Source organism: Lagopus muta, chromosome 2 (assembly GCF_023343835.1).
Source record: "Lagopus muta isolate bLagMut1 chromosome 2, bLagMut1 primary, whole genome shotgun sequence".
Classification (NCBI taxonomy): Eukaryota; Metazoa; Chordata; class Aves; order Galliformes; family Phasianidae; genus Lagopus; species Lagopus muta.
This window is the reverse complement of record NC_064434.1, coordinates 7,111,253-7,128,476: the sequence shown is the minus strand read 5'-3', so window position 1 is coordinate 7,128,476 and position 17,224 is coordinate 7,111,253. Positions and strand designations below refer to the sequence as shown.

The window sequence follows — 17,224 nt, the reverse complement described above, 5'->3', positions numbered from 1 at the left end:
TTTATAAACACTACTTGTAAGAAATGTTCTTCCATATTTCAGAGTTCTTTACAATTTAGCTCTTGCTTGCTGTCCCCCCCTTTAAACCTCATCTGTCCGAATTTAAGCTGAAATAAATTTTTTTTTCATTAAAAGTGGAAAGAAACTCAAGAGCTTCCACTGTGCCACAGCAGTGTGCATTGGAGAGAATCTTTGACTGGGCATCCAGTCTCCAAAGTGCGTGAAATACTGAATAAATAAACTTGGGGAATAAGTTCCTTTTTCCTTTTTACATCCGATCATAAGTAATTAAAAAAAATAAGATTTATTATATCATTTCTGTTCCCATTACTTGATCTATACAATTACGCAGTTGTTCTTGGTCCTACATATGATCCAAGGCTTATGGGCTCTTCAGTTGTAATTTGTCCATTAATTAAGAGGAAAAAAATGTAGTGCAGTGGGTGGAGCTGGGGACCAGGAATCAAAGCATCTGAGCTCTTCCTTCTCCGTTAGTGACGTGAGGAAAGTCACTTGTACCTCCTGACCCATATTGTCTCTGGGACTCTCAATATAATTATGTTAAAGTGCCCCCAGGCAATGAAATGAAGGCTGAAATGGCAATATAGCGAGTGCTTCCTTTCTCAAGCTCCACAGAGATGTTCAGCTGCAGGTTTCAGGTCAAGTCCCTTTCAGGTCCTTCAGCAATATGCCTCTTATAATTATGGAATAACATGCTGGTGCCTATTATGTACTTCTTTATGAGGAAAACATTCAGCTAGCCTTTGAGAATGATTGAGCATCAGCAGTGATGGATAGAAAGGACTGGCTTGGTTTCTGAGGTCCCAAAGCTTGTATGAAGCCGGGAGGAGGAAGGAGGATTCTTTCCTATTCCTTCCTTATTATGGACATGTGGGTATTTCCTGTGATGTTCTGGGAAGAGAGAACAGGAGTTCCCACTCAACTGACACCCCTAACAGTCATTACACTCCGTTTTTATCTGTATCTGTTTTAAAAAAAAGAAATCAAATGAGACAAAGGCAGATGAACAGTAAAACCTCCGTATGAACAAATAGACCAGGGGAATAAACAATAGGAAATAGCCAGCATATCCCTTTCTGAGTCTTTCAGGGAATTCCATGTCTTGGAGAAAAAGCTGGAAATGAGGAGGAACCCAGAAGAAAGACCAGCATGAGATGGTTGGGATCGTTTTTCACTGCCAGGACTGCACTGTGTTGTTTCTCCTTTTACAACTCATCGGCAGGCATTATTACCTGGTGAAGAAATTTGTTTTGCAGCTCATCCTGAGCCCTCATAAATCATTAATGCGTGGCTAAGCACAGTGTGAGCATTACAAACACTCTGAGAATGAGGGCCCGTTCTGATATAACCTTGTGTCCAATACTAATGCCTGCTAGTTATTTAGCAATACAAAGGGGCCTCGGCTAGGAAGATCGATGAATCAATGCAGTCTCCTGACTTCCTTCTCCTCTCCACCTGCCTCTTCTCTGTATGGTTCAGAAACTGAACTGCAAAAAACATGGGACTGTATGTAGTCAGCTCTGTAGAGGGCAGCATGACAAGTCTGGGGTAAAGGAAAGAATTAGTTCCTCCAAATGGGAAAACGGAGCTCCAAATTCTGATTAGAGCTTGTTCTGATTTCTTTCTTATGAGCCAAATGGCACAGCTGTTCCAGACCTGTGTTTTGTGCTTTGCATCCTTTAATGAATGCATGTGGCGTAAAACACACTGGAGTGTGGAAAGTACGTAAACAGAAACTGGGACCAGGAACTGCAGGACTGGATGTAATTAAAGGGTGTTCAGCAAAGTCCAAGTAATGAGTCTGTTTCCTGGGGAGGTTTCTGAGGGCTTAGACGTTCCAGTCAGCTCGCACACTTACAGCAGATAGCACAGAGAGCTTCCATCACTGAGAGGCTGAACTTCGGCTCTCATTATTCAGCCATCTTGGCCACAGTCTTGATGTTAAGGATGGTCTGTACCACCTGCTCACCCTAAACCCACCCTCCAAAAAAACCCAGCCCAGTCAGAATGAAAGTAAACCCTATTTCATCTTCTCTCTCAGAGCACAGGATCCATTTGTGTGGTTGCTATGCAGTTGTGTCTTTGAACACTAAAAGTAAGTGATCGTCAGCTTTATAAGGAGAAAATGGAATGAGGTGAGATGGAGAATGACCTCTTGTGTAAGTGTACATACAATCTTGAACTTGGGTGACTTAGTCTTGGTTGTAGCCTTTGTCTTGAAAGACTTCTGCAGGGAAGATTGTAAGTGGCTGCCACAGATACTAAAGAGAAGGAGCTTGAAGGGGAACATAGGAAAAACGCCACTGTTGGGGGTGGAGGACAGTAGGTGGGCAAATTTGAAAAGGGAATGACAAAACACAAGTGAAAATAAGTAGAGGATATGAGAGACTGTCGGAAAGTTGAAAGGGGAAAGTAACTTTCTTTAAGGCGTGAAATGGTAGCAAGTTGGTCCAGAGGAAAACATGGGTACTCCAAGTGAAAGTGGGAACATGGGCCAAGGAAAAAGAGTCTTTTGTACGTGAAAAGGAACAGAAACTTACTTCCTCTACAATCCACCAAAAAATATGCAGCTGTCAGGGTTTAACCCAACAGGTAGCACAGCGACTGAAATGTTGGTGTGATACCAACACTGTTTTTCTCCTAAAGTTCAACATAGCCCAGTATCAGACATTAAGGAGGTAGAATCAACTCTGTCCCAGCTGAATGCAGGGCAGCAACAGAGAAAAGACATAATGCCATTCCTGTGAAACCAAAGGCGTTAGTTACTTGGGCTCTAAATCAGGTAAAACACCCAGAGTATCCATGGTCCTTCACTGGGGCCTCCATCATTGTGCTTCAGCTGAGATAAATCCCTTAAAAATAGCCCCTGCTATAGCACCCACAGGACAGAGTGGTTTATTTTCCTCTATTATAGATCTGACACAACCTGCTGTTACTTCCGTGCCCTCTCTAATGATCTGCTTGCTCTCTGGAGAGCACTGACCCATTTCAGCACAGAATAATTAGCCTTTCAGACACTACTGTGTTTCCATTAAATAGACATAAATGTGCAAGGTGACATTTATTTACTTAGGCCTGAAAAATGTGCGCCACAGATGTTGGGGCTTAGGAGAACTTCTATTTGTTTTGACACAGCAGTTTACATTTGTATGTTTTGTGTTGTTTAACCGCTGGTGTTTCTCTCTTGAGGAGTTTCACTGGGGGACAGGAGAGCACAAAGATTATTTGGGTCCCTATTTCATAAGGCCATTTGGCAATGCTTTGGCAGCACAGTGCCCAAACCTGACACAGTGGCTTTAAACTTAATTCTAGTAACACATGCCAGCTCCTTTTAACTTTGGATTCCATGTAAAGAAATGTTGATTTACAGATCTGTCTGAAGAAGGATGTGCTTAGGATGTTACAGTGAGAAAATGAGAACCTTGACCTATTGCAAACAAAATAAAACCAAAACTCTTTAGTATTTAAAATCAGCTCTTTTATCATCTTGATCACCGGCTTTTGAACAGCCAGACTATTGCCTAGGTAAAAAGTATATTATTCATCTTGATGGCCACTTTGGCCCACAGAACTGGAGGGAAGGCTTACCCTTAAAAGTTCAACTGGTTTATAAAACATGTAGGTTGCTCAGCAGTTCACATCCACACATGGAGATGTGGCATGCTATCATTCCATTCCGTTAGTACCACTAGGCTTTATAAAAGGAGGCATCAAGCAAGGTAGGTGCTTTATTGCAGGATGGAAACACTTTCATAGGTTATTTTAATCATTACAATTCTTTCATGATGTGTGAAAGTTGATTGTTGCTGTAAATGAAGCCATTGAAGGCTAAAAAATAAAAATGCTGCGATGGTAAAAATCCTTGGAGTGCAAAAAATGGGAATTACTATAGAAGGCAGTAATTTATTCTCTGTGTGAGGTTATTTTTTATCATAAGGATGCTTTTAAACTAATTCTGATATGTATATATTGTAATCTATAGAGCTGAGGTATATTGCAAGATGTATTGATAATTCATTTAATTGTGTATGCAATTTAATCTATGTATTATTTATAAGTACTATTTTGCTCTGTTAACTGAGAGGCTTAACACAATTTTACTATGTTAAGGCTAAGTTATTTTTGCAGGTCTTGTGGTTTTATTATTTTGACCCATATCCAGTTCATATTACATCATACCATATTTTTACTAATATTATTCTAGTATGTTCAAAGCTTATTTGCATTTGGATAGAAATTCATTAACTCTTGATTTTTATTATAACGAATTATTTTAACTTTTCTGTGATATTGCATTCTCTGTGTTTCTGATTTGCTGATGCTTAAATATTTTGTTTTCATTTTAACCTTCCCAAATTTAGGATTGTTTTTGCTTTTTTTTCTCTATATGTTTCCGTTGTTTAGACCTACTGGTTCCTGCTTTTTCTTTTTCCTTTTTTTTTTATTTTTAAATATGTTACGCTTGTAACTTCTGACTGTCTGTGTTGAGCCAATCTTACCAACAAAAATATCAGTTATTTCCTGTTTCTCTACTTCTTTACAAAAAAAAAAAAAAAAAAAAAAAAAAAAAAAGAAAAAAAATTGAAAAGTAAAAAGTAAAAATAAAAAACTCTTAATGGGAACCCTGGCACTGTCTGTCTTCTCTGTTCTGCAGAAATGTTGAAGGAGTTGAACCAGCAACGCAGAGCGAAAGAGTTTACAGACCTGAAAATTATTGTTGAAGGCAAAGAGTTTGAAGTCCACCAAAATGTTCTAGCTTCCTGCAGCTTGTATTTCAAGGACCTGATTAAAAGGTTTGCCTTCCTTCCAGCTGTGATCTGCTCTGTTCTTTTGTAGGGCGCATTTGTGTCGCTTTTTTTTCCTCCCCTCTCTTGCAGGTTTATGAAGATTGAATCTCCTGTCACAGAGCCAGTAGCCATTCTTTCCACTTCCTCTGAATGTATTTCCAAACTGAGACTCAGATCCATTTGTTACACATCTGACTCGTACAGTGTAATTATTTCTGATCAGTAGAGGCCTGTTTTGGCCGAAGAGAGTGTTCCACTACTGAGAGATCTAAGATTAAACTGATCTGCTAATAGCAATTCAGTAGCTGATCTGCTGATAGGCTCCGACTAAACACTATCGCTGTCCATGCTTTCAAGGGACTCCATCACATCTGACAGAAGTTTATCCTTCAAGCTACACTGAGCTGTCAGCATTCTGGGGAACGATGCTGAGACGTCGTGCTAATAGAGGATTTTGATGAGCTTGATCCCTTCACCCTGAAATCTTTGTTAACATGCTTTTGCGTGCCTTTTATGGGCAAAGGGATTGTTATTTCTATTATCCAGGGATTTTTTGAGAGAATTAAAAACAACTGATGAATTTCTCTGTAGAAAAGATTGGAAATAAGACTTTTTTTTTTCCTGGTCAAAATATAGCTCAGTCTGCATATTAGACAAAGCATAGTTGTTTGCCACAAACACTTGGCTTTGGGTAGGTGCAATACATACATTTTCTAAACATCAGGTCTCCGCCTTCACATTTTCCCCCCTCTGTTTCTAGCTGATTGATTCTAAACAGTGCATGATAATCTTTTTTTTCCATTACATTGATTTTTCAATTTGTATGCTTCATATACTTGCATAGGAATAAATTGGCGCTCTCGTATTATTAGTAAGTTAGAGTAGCAAGTAGGGAGAAAAAAAACCACGAGGATAACTTTCATTTTTCTCTCAATCATCAGCAAATTAATGCAGCTGCTGATTTTGCCTTGCAGTATTTTCCTGAGCAGACTGAGCCTGGACTGTGCTAAAAAATGGGATTAAAGAACATTTTGCTTGCTTCAAATCCTGTATTTAAATTTCGCCAACTAACACAATAGTGACTGTATTTTATTTCAGGATGGCATATTGGCTGGTATCTCCTTTCAGTGTATCATGTCCTTTTGCACAAAGCTGGTTTTATAATTATGGATATATATTACACTTCTATGATATAACTGTGCTGACTGCCTTATCAATTATTCATAAAAAATATGTTGGCCTAGGAAGCATGTCTTTTCCCCTCTGTAAATCTAATGATTGCTAGCTGTAGCTACAGACAGATCTCTCCTGTCCTTTCTCTCTGTCTGCTCATTATCATTTAATAGTAAAGTCTGGAGAATATGCTTTTAGGGTGACAAGGTGTAGAGTCTGGAGGGAATGAAGATCTTCTTATAATCAACTTAGAGAAATATAAAAACTGACTGGCCAAAGACTGTCATCTGCATTTGCCTGCAAAGACATCTGCTTGTGTGCATAAATCACCAGGCAGCATCTATTTTTAGAGAAACATTGCTGCTGTATTATTTCCTTACCAAATGGAGATATAGTTCGCATCTAAAGCTGTTTTGGTATGCGCTCATTTAAAACAAACAAACAAAAAATTAATTAAATTCTCTGAAAAGAGACTATAAGAGCAAAATCCTACATTTCAGCATTCTTGCTTGTCAGTTGTTCACACAAAGCTCACACGTGATGCAGGAAAAAAATAGCCAGAGGTTTAGCCCATTTGCCAACCTCGCCATTTTTTTGCTTTCTTTCACATCATCATCAGCAATAAGTACTGCAGAGGTCGATTTGTGCCCATAGTCAGGTCTCTCCATCCCAATTACCTTCTGTGTACGAGTATAATCTCAGTTGTACACATGTAACCTTGATGAAGGCTAATGGAGTTGCACAGGTGTATCCAAGGCAAAAATACCTTTATTACTGATGATCATGCTTGAATAGGGAAAAATCCAGCTTGGTGTCTAGTTGAGTTTGCAAAAATGTCAGGTGAGAAAAATAAATATTCACCTGTAAATTGATCAAATGTGTCTTTGCAAGACAATAAACTTAGGAGTACAGAGGGGAATTTCTGAAGACTTGCTTTCTAGAGGATATTTGTGGTATAGAGCTTAGTCCTTTTAGAAACCCCATGAAGTCAATGAAATCCTTCATTGAAAGAGACGATCAGTACTTTTCAGGATCATGCCCTTAGTAATCTAAAATCATTATAGTTCGTGGAGTCAGTATGTTTATAAATGCAACATGTCTAGAATCCTCTCCCGATATTTATTAGTAGCTCCTTTGAGATGGCACTTATGGCTTAATGTGATTTATATTGCACTCTTTGTATTATTATAGAAATCAAAACAAGAAATGGCATTTTTTCTTGAAGAATAAATGAGATCTCTCTATGTTAAATATAACATAAAAGCCATTTCAGCCAGTGAGTACTAGGGTTAAACTCTGGAGCCGTTCCAACTGGAGGCACCAGTAGATTAGTAGAAACTTCAGTGGGAAGATGATCTATTCATGAAGACGCTCTGTGCATCCATATAAAGATGCAGGGAAAAAAAAATTATACATTTTCAGAGTATTTACTTCAGCTGTTCTTTGCCATGGGCTAGTTACTGTTAACCTCATGTTCTGCCATCGATTCAGCTGTGTGTTGTACTTGGTATCTGACAGTAGAATAGCAATTGGTGTCTCAAAAGAATAAAAATGAAATGTTCAAAACCAAATAAGATCAATTATCCCCTCCTTAAAAAAAACAAAACATAGACAAAAAGCAGAATAGAATGAGAGGTACATGCCCAACAGCAAGACTATTTGACAAGGATGAGTTGTGGTATTAGTAGGGAAAAAAATGCATTGTTTTCAGCGTGCCTTGTGGGGAACTAGATTTGATTGACCAAAACAACTCTAGAATTATTGATTATTTATGAAATAAATTTGACAATGAGAATGCACCTTGAGATCTCTTACTTTCTCATATTCTGGTCCTAATACAGAAAAGTTGTTCTCCCACAGGATTTATCTTGGAACAGACAGGTGTGGCCCTTTTGAGCCAGTCCTCAGTCTAAGTTCAGCACTGTGCTGAGCACTGTAATGTTGGAAATGGGTTAACCAGTCCTCTCTAAGAGTTGCACAGCACTCAACCCTAAACCAGGACCCAATATTCTTCCTTCCAGCAACAGCAGATCGTATAAAACACTCTTAGTCTTTTTCAGTACAAAGTCATCTTTAAAAAAACCTAGGTATTAGGAACAGCAGGTGTGAAATGTTCCTGATGTCTGCTGCACTTCACTGCAGGGAAAGAGCAGAGGTGAAACATGGGGGCACGTGAAGATGGGTGCATGCTCAAGGCTGCTCTATAGCAGGATATATTGCAGTAATTTCAAGTGTCAAGAACAGTTTTATACAGTTTGAGGAGTGTTAGTTCTCTTCATACAATCATTTTTTAAGTTTAATCTTTTTCTGAATATTTGTGAATGTTTGTGCCTATTTTATAATAGGTACGAGGTTAAGTACTTGTGGCCTTACTGCTTTCTCCTTCAGCCATAGAGCACAAAGAGAAGTTGATGTGTTTCATCTGTATGTAAGATAATCAGGTGGTTAATCAGATTCTTAAGACGCTGACAATACTAGTGCAATAGGGGATTTTAGGGGAAATGGGTGATAAATAGCAGCTGGAATGGAGATCTGGACTCTAAATACCATGTTATGTGTTTTGAGTGCACCATCAACCACAGTTGCTTCCAATTTGTCTGTTTGCCCTCTAATTAACAAACACCTGTGTTTGGGGTATTTAAGAACTCAGTCTTCCCAAAACAAAGGTCTAATTCCTAGTACAAACAATCAAGAAAAGCATCCTGGAGGCTTTAAGAAGGAGCTTTATCTGATGGTTCAGGTACCTATATGTGGGCAGATAGGAGTTTTGTCAGGAGCAATTAGAAGTAGTTGTTTCTTGCTGTTAATCTACCAATGTTTAAGCCTGAAGTTGGTACCTAAGGTAGGATTGGTCTGTACTCACCATCTCTCTTCTTGCTGCTCCCTTCAGAAAGGGAGACAGGACTCTCCAAGAAACGAGTCAGCTTTCTGTAAAATAGATACCTAAGGTAGGATATGAAGGAGGAGACCACCCTTCTTTACTGTTAATAGAGAAAGAGCCAAGGTAATTTAATTAGACCACAAATTTACGGTGGGTGTTACGTTGCTCACTTAAAGGGTTCAGCTTGATCTGGTTGTCTGACCTTCTTCTGCAGTTATGAGGGAAGACAGGAATGTCCAGAAGGCAATTTATCCTACCTTATGATACAGCATAGAATAGATAACCTTCTGGAAATGCTCATTTTTTATTGCCCAGAGAGAAAGTCCAGTCAGCCAACTCTAGACACCTAAATCGCAGTTGACTAAAGCACATGAGCTATTCCTTCCAGAAATAGTGTTTGTCTGGATGCTATATACATATGCTTATATAGAGAGAGAAAAATCAGAGAGTAAGGGCCTGTATCTGTATGCCCCTCTTTCAGATTTTCTTATTTAAGCCACTGCTGTAGTTACAGCTCCTTGGTTTGGGAGAGGAGAGGAATAAGTTCTGTGTCTTTCTACCTGTAATAGAAGAAATGAATGGGAGATGCATGGTTCTGTGAGGAGGGAAGGAATGGAAAATCCTATGAGGATGTGTCATTTTTTTCCATCTTTGTTTGGGACAGACAAGGACGGCTGCTGGATAAATGGAATGTCTAGTATTTCCAAAGAGAGCTAGACCGGAACATTTCAATTTGCTGTTTTCTTCCCCTTAATCCAAGCCAAAATGCTGGAACCTCTACCAAATATTACATTAATAATAGGAAGTACTTGACATTGAAAGCCTTTTCTTGGCCAAAAGGCTGGCTTTTGTAAGCAGACTTCAGTTTTATTTCTCTGTGGTCAGTTACTAAAGATGCGCAGCTCCTGCCTCATAAGCTTTATCTTTTCAAGATATCCTTTTAACGATGCTTTCTAATCTCGCAGTCATACTGACTGCCTAATTCCACTAGTGCAGAGCAGTAAGTCACATACACAAAGAGCTTCAGTCATAAAGCAAACATTTTTGATGCAGTGTGATCTGGCAAAGCTGTGTTCATCCTTTTCCTAAGGAGCAGAGCCAGTGAGTTCGTGGCCAAATTGCTTTTCCACAATACCTTGCTTCTTTTTGCAAGTATTTCTTTTTTCTAAAATAGGGCTGTGTGTACTCCCAGGACTTGGAGGCAGAGCAGGAAGGCGGGAGGCATAAAGCATTTAAGGTGAAAGGACCAAATTCCTTTTACTTCACACCTACACTGAAGACAGAGATGTCATTCTGCGTTTTACACCATTGTGAGGAGAGGCAGCATTTGGATGCAAGACAGAGAAACCTGCCGCTATCCATCTGAAGCAGTCTGACAAAACTGCAAAAGCATTTAGGTGTCTGGAAAACAGACTGTCTGGTTTGTGTTTACGTTGTAAAAAGCCCAAAATGAGAAATAGCAGATGAAAGAAAAATCTACTCTTGGTGACCTCTTCATGTTTTCCTGCTTATTAAGAACCCTGCTTTTAGCTCCAGGAGAAGAGAAGGCAGCATTTCTACATCTGCACGCTTCAGCTCCACCGTAGAGCAGAATGAATGTGGAAACAAATTATAACATTTCTTAGGAAATGGAGAAATAGGGAGTTAAAAATATGATGCTTATGTCAGATGCCGGGAGAGGTATAGCGTATGTAGACGGAGCACCAGTGGTTTCTGCTAAATCATTTAAAGGAGTCTACAGGAATGGGAGGTTGCATGGGAGTATAAAATATTCTTCATCCTTTTACTGCCTGGGTGCTGGCTTGAATTATGCTATGGACGACATTTTCTCTTAAACAAGGAACTGATAATTACTGTGCAATCCTGGCAGGGGAGAGAGAGAGCCTTCTGTATTCTGTGCCCCCCTTTCCATGAGCCACGCTTACACCCGCATGTCACAGCTGCCTGCTGGGTTTCAAATTTTGCAGCTGTTGGGCCTTGGAAAACATGTTTTCATCAAGCAAAAATGTATGGGCTTCTACGTAAATGAGCTGCAGCTTAGAGATATTCAGCAGTGCTAAGGAATTACAGCCCAACTGTTTCCAGCCCTGGGTGTGGAGGGTGAAGGGTCTGGGCTGGATGCTGGCTCTGCCAGGTGGGACAGATCCATGTGCCTTGCTCAGAAGCGAATCCCAAGTGAGGAGGACAAGAGGGCTCCTTTTCAAGCCTGGAAGTACCATAGAGAAATGAAGCTTCTGCCTCATAATGGCTGCAGCTCACCAAGCACTGTGCAGAATCACTTAACCTCTCGCTCCTCCCCCACACTGACAGCATCTCTGTTTACTGTAGGGTGGGCTCCTCACTCACGTAATTTCCAGACACAACGACAAATCCTATGAATGTTATTCAAGGAATGACAGACTAATCAGCTCTCTTACTTGGGCTAGACCCATCTACAGCCATGCAGTTGTCATGCAACCGCTCGTAAGATGCTGGTGCATGTGAACCACTTGTATTTACTTACATCTCGCAGCCCTGTTAGGCTTGACTGTGTTGAAATTTAGAAGTGAAAGTGGACAGTTATCTAACAAGGTCCAGTTTAAGCTAAATAGATCAAAGACAAGGAGAAGAACTTCCATAGTGCAGGAAGTAGAACTGTGATCTTGAAAGCTGTCATTTTGGGTACCTTCAAAAAGCATACCTTACCTGAAAACAAGAGCAATCGAATCTCTGACTCCAGCGTCAGAGGGCCAGGGGTCAGCAGTTCATTTCCTTTTATTTACATCATCAAGGATTAGCCACTGCTGGATTGGATTAATGAATGTGAACGAATATGACCAGGTTATGAGCATGTCAGATTCCGATCCTGTCTTTTTGCTTGTGCAGCACTGGGCTTTGATGCGCTGAGAGCTCAGCAGGGACATGGGCAGGGTCTGAATCATAGAATCATTAAGGTTGGAAAAGACTTCTGAACTCATTGAGTCCAACTGTCAACCCATCCCCCCACGCCCACTGACCATGTCCCTCGGTGCCACATCTTCCACGTTCCTTGGACACCTCCAGGGACAGGGACCCCACCACCTCCTTGGGCAGCTGTGCCACTGCATCATCACTCTTTCCAAGCAGAAATGTTTCCAAATATCCAACCTGAACCTCCCCTGGTGTAACTTAAAGCCATTACCTCTCATCCTGTCACTGGTTACCCAGCTAAAGAGTACAATCCCCATCTCTTCAGCCAGCACTGGCAGTGGAAGAGCAACATTCCCTTTCCACATATCCCATGGCTGTAGGTGATGTGATGTGATGCAATTACCTTTTATTGATACCTCAAGCACAGACTGCTTCTACATGTACACCACAGGAACAGCCTGTAGCTGAGTGACAAAGAACTGGTGCATGACAAAATGAGTTCTAATTACTGAAATGGTGATTGGGATCTTTGGGCACTACCATAATTGTTGTAGTAGTAATAAATAATAATACTGTGGTTATCATTATTTTATTATTGTTCTCCCTCTAGACATTGCAATGATGAGAAAGCCTTGGATAGACTTACCTAGATAATTACTTGTATAAATTTCACCACATTCCTAAGAAACAGATTTATTAGCTGCATAATGCCAGCTCTCTGCTAAGCTGTTTTTCGATGATGTAATAAATATCATTAAAACAAATCAGATTTGGGTTGGTTGAGGGGGTGAGCTTTAAGCTAGATGAGAATAGATGTTCATTCTGTCATTTTGTTTTAAATCTTCCCATGTAAACTACAAAAACCTGTTTGCATCTTTTATTTACCTTTCAGAAACAGTAGCTCGGACCACTTTGGCACACGTTTGCTGAATTAGGCAGCCAGAAGTACTTTCAAGCAGGTTAGGCCCGCGCTGGCAATGAATTGGCCTGGCTTTTCCCTTCTCCATCTTACAAGAGTCGGTGCATTCTCAGTCCCTAGCAGAAGTCTAGGTCATGGAATGCTGTTCTTCCAAGGGCACTTGCTGTTTGCTTGTTCATTCACTTGCTTAAGCCAGCGTCTTGAAACTTGTCATCTTCTTTCTTAAATCTCAGCAGGGAGGCAGATTTCTGCCTCAGACTGTGATCCCAACACTGTAGCCTGCCACTGATCCCTCTACTTTAGAATCAGGCTTTACCCGGCAATTAGGCTGCGTTCCCTCTTTGAATAGCATTAAGGGTCTAGATGAGACGTGGCTCTTTTGTTAGTTTTGTTTTATTCTGGCCGCGTTGTTTGTGAACAAAAGCATTTGCTGATAATCCCATTGCTTGACTTGGTTTGTAATGATCATTTGTGGGATGGTGAATTAGCGGAAGGCTGCTGTGTGCCCCAGCTCACAGCCATTGATTTTCCTCATTTCCCTCTGATAGAGCAGGTGCAAGCAGACAGCATTTGACCCTAATAAGTTAAACCAGTCTTGCCAAATTTTGTTTGCCTGGAACGAGGAGCATTATTTGTATCAACATCACAGTAAAAAGTGAGCAAATTGATTTGTCGGTCAGGTAAATTTTCGTGACAAATTGGCAAGCCTGTGTTTAAACAGTGTAATTTATTTAATCTTGTGATTTTACTAGTTCTTTATCATAATCGTACAATAGCGCCATTACAGTATATGTTTTCTTCTCTCATGAGACAGATGGATAGAGGCTGAGGCTCAAAGATAGTATTTCTGTACAAGGTAGTATAACGAAGGCAGAGATTTGCAAGTTAATACATTCTGAGCTGATAAAATAATTCCAAGGGAGAAGCAATGCTGGGGTGTAATTTATTTTTTAAAAATCCTGTTTAATAGAACATTCAGTGCCTTATGACATACATATTGCAATGATGTTGCTCTATAAATGTCCCTTCCTGTCATCATTTACGTGATGGATTACCTTGCAGCTGCATAAACTTGAACAGCACAGTAAATAACCTCTGTGCACCGTGTGCACATGCATCTTGGGGTGTGTGTTGTGGGAACGCATGTGGGTCTGTTTGTGCAATGCTGCTTTTATATTTCCTGAGCCCGTAATTAGGATAAATCAAGCTCCTTAGTATGAAATACTACTTTCCATGTAGAGTGGCTTGTCTGTTCTGTTCGTAGTTGAAGGTTGGGTAGAATATAACTAAATTTCTTGTTTTATCTCCCAAGATAAATAGATATGTGAGTTTTGAACCATTTAATAACTCTGACGATGAAAAGTCAAGTAGTGGACAGTTAAGATGCAGCAACACAGCACTCTCTTTGCCTGGAATTTCAATGCTATAAGGCTTGTGTTCCACAGTAAACAAGATACTCAGTTTAAATTGTATAGACTTGAACAGGAGTTTTTAATGAGCACATAGCTAACAGACTCTTAAGCCTCATGAGAAGCTGCCTGTCCCAGTCTGGAGTCCTTTTTCAGTAATCAAAATAATTTGACCGAGATAAAAAGGTGAAGCTTCCCTTCATTTAAATGTTTCATCTTACATAAAAATCTTGGATTTCCTGTTTTCTGTAGACCAAAACACTGAAGAGGGAACAAAACAATTTAATTTGATTTTTTTCCCCCCTATCTTGGTAACAAATATTTTGCTCCAGTGGAATGGAGAAAGAATTAATGTAGGGTAAGCATTGATGTTGCCAGTTATGAAAAGAAGCTAACAAGATCAGGGTGTCATGCTGATGGGGCAGATTCTGGGAGCGCACAGGCAGCTGCCAGGCCAGGACACTGCTCCCTCCACGGAGGGAGAGATCAGCCCCAAATATGTGCTTTAGAAGCATATACTGGGATGGAGCTGGAGCTCCTGCCTGCATGCTGGCCATCCTGTAGAGCGCTATGAGCTAAACCTTGTGCTTTTTGTGGAGGTTATTGTGATTCCTGGGCTGTATGAGATCCTAAGCAATAGAATTGGAGATTGGAACTAGATGATCTTTAAGGTCCCTTCCAATCTAAGCCATTCTGTGATGATAATTATAGTCAGAGATGCCATTGTTTTTTCAATTGGAACTCCAGAACTAGTCTGATTTGGGAACAGGTTGCCCAGCGAGGCTGTGGGTGCCCCCTCCCTGGAAGCACTGGTGGCCAGGCTGGATGGGGCTATGAGCAACCTGGGCTAGAGGGAGGTGGCCCTGCCTTCCGCAGGGGGTTGGAATTAGATAATCTTAAAGGTCCCTTCCAACCCAAACCATTCTATGATTCTATGATTTCCTGCAGGAAGCAGCAGGTAATGGTGGCAGGCTCCTGCAAGCTGATGGGCCGTGGATAGGGAGAAAGCAAAAGGCACTCACCAAGTCCCATGTGCCACCTGCTCTTAGTTTCAGCAGTGGTAATTCTGAGAGTGCCTTTATTTTACAAGATAATCATTTATGTCAGCACCATGTGCATCATACCTTTGAGCCCACAGCACAGCGAGTCATATGGCTTCCGATGTAAATAGGTGTCACAAACTGTGTCAGGCCTCCTGTTCCCAGTGAGGCAGTCTGGGAGGAAGTTGAACCAACTGTTCCTAGTCAGTAACGTACATTTACATAAAACGTTTCACATTTTTCATGTTTATCCTGTGCAGATGGCTCCATTTTGAACATCCAGAATTTGTTTTGACGTTGTGACTGTAGCTTGTAAACAGAGAGTTGGCTGGCATCTGCACCAGGGAAAGGTAGCTCTTTGCTTTTCATCTAAAGTGGAGTGAGGCTGCAGCCAAATGGTTAGTCAGTCATGTTGGGATCTGGCTGAAGGCAGCATGTCCAACCCATGAGGGAAGCTCGAATCGGAGGTGATAGCATTGACCGTAAGTTGACAAACGCATCCATTTGTCACAATGTTTCACTTGCACAGCTGCTTTAGCCAGGCTCTAAATTCAGCTTTGCAACTCAAAGCATCTCACTATTAAATGTTTTGAACCAAATCACGCAGAAGCTACACAAAGTGAATGTGTTGATACAAATACTGCAGTGAGAAGGCATACGTACACATGTATTTATAACTCAACCTGCAAAAAAACTCACTTGCATCCCTATTTAGCTTGAGAACACCAGCACTGATTCTTGTCTTTCTGTATTACATGTATGGAAATGATTTTGAAGGACAAACAAATATCAAAAATGTAAAGTTCTCTACTCATACTTTTGGTCAGATACACTGTAGTCTTGCAGGTGAGGTTTTAGGGTTGTTTTTTGTTGATGTTGCTATCAGTATTTAGACACTGTAGCTCTTTTGTATACGTTAGTTAACAGAAAGGGACATCGGTTTTATTCTGTTCTTTGAAAGAATTTGAGCCACCTTCTGCTTTAAAAAGCATAAAGATGACTCTTTCATCTTTAGTTTAAGCAATTAAATTGAAGGATAGATAGCCAGAGTGTGTTCAAAGCCTTGGCTTTATTTTGTCAGGCCTAATTATTCCAGACAATACAAAATATTTTTCTGTAACCCCCCTCTTATCCACTGAGAGTATATATGTGCTTCCTGCTTATCTGTTAGTTCAGTTCTGCTTGCACATTGCTCAAGTCTGTCACCTTGCTGGGGAAATACATGATTTGTAAATCTGAAAGAATTCCCCAACAGCTACCATAAAATTAAGCTGTTAAGGAGCTCTTGTGGCTTGTTTAAATGTAGACCTAAACAAACCTCTTTGCTGTTTAGCCCAAGATTAATCTTTTAAAAGTCCTGTTCTAAATCACTTCCTAATTTTAATGAGTTTATATATCAGCCTTTGCCAGATTTTTACTGTCGCCGTTCTCAAAGATTACAGCAGTGATAAAGATAGGACTAAAATTGTTTATTATATATTATTCTTCAGAAGCACAACTTTTTCCCCCAGAGGCTGTTGGGAGAGTTATTGATTTCCTGCCACAGCATGAAATGTGTGACCTTTATAATATGAGCAATGATTACAAGGCCAATAAAATGACATCATTCTATTTAAACTTCAGAGTTCGCAGGGCAAATAGCAGCTTGTGCCACGTTCTGTGATGTCCGTGGACGATAAGTGTACATTGCCTGACTTCAAGTGAGATGGAAGCACTGAGCAGATGGGCTATTCACCCCCAAAATGCATGCTGTTTTTGCCTGGGGGGCAGGAACCAAGTAAGGCTATAGCTTTTCACAACTCTTAGGTAGGGCAGGAAGTCAATGATGTTCTCAGGGCTGGCATTTCTAAGAGGGACATTTCTAATTGTTTGCTGCTACTGATACTACTGACAAAACTCCTGATGTGAGACAAGATCAGATATTTGGATCACTGCTTTCATACATGTTTTCCTCAGTCAACTGTGTTTGTTATTACAAGGCTAAATTCTGTTCTTGTAATGCAGCTTTAGTCATTCACTGCAGTTCCTCCACGGTAACTAAGGATAAATCTCAGATATATAAAGTGTAACTGTTGAAAGCATACTGATATGGATGGGTTGATGGT

The 17,224-nt window shown here is 40.3% G+C and overlaps 1 protein-coding gene and 1 long non-coding RNA gene across 6 annotated transcripts in view; both read left to right on the top strand.

Annotated features, from left to right (window-relative positions):
* KLHL29 (kelch like family member 29) overlaps window positions 1-17,224 on the top strand; it is a 403,476-nt gene that overhangs the window by 327,195 nt on the left and 59,057 nt on the right. For all 5 annotated transcript variants that reach the window (XM_048938075.1, XM_048938076.1, XM_048938077.1 and 2 more), the window contains one exon: window positions 4,676-4,814. In XM_048938075.1, coding sequence (XP_048794032.1) covers window positions 4,676-4,814 — 139 coding nt within the window. The remainder of the gene's footprint in view (window positions 1-4,675; window positions 4,815-17,224) is intronic.
* On the top strand, window positions 8,231-11,919 carry LOC125690114 (uncharacterized). Its single transcript, XR_007375504.1, has 2 exons — window positions 8,231-8,721; window positions 10,037-11,919. It is a non-coding gene; the product is annotated as an uncharacterized LOC125690114 (long non-coding RNA).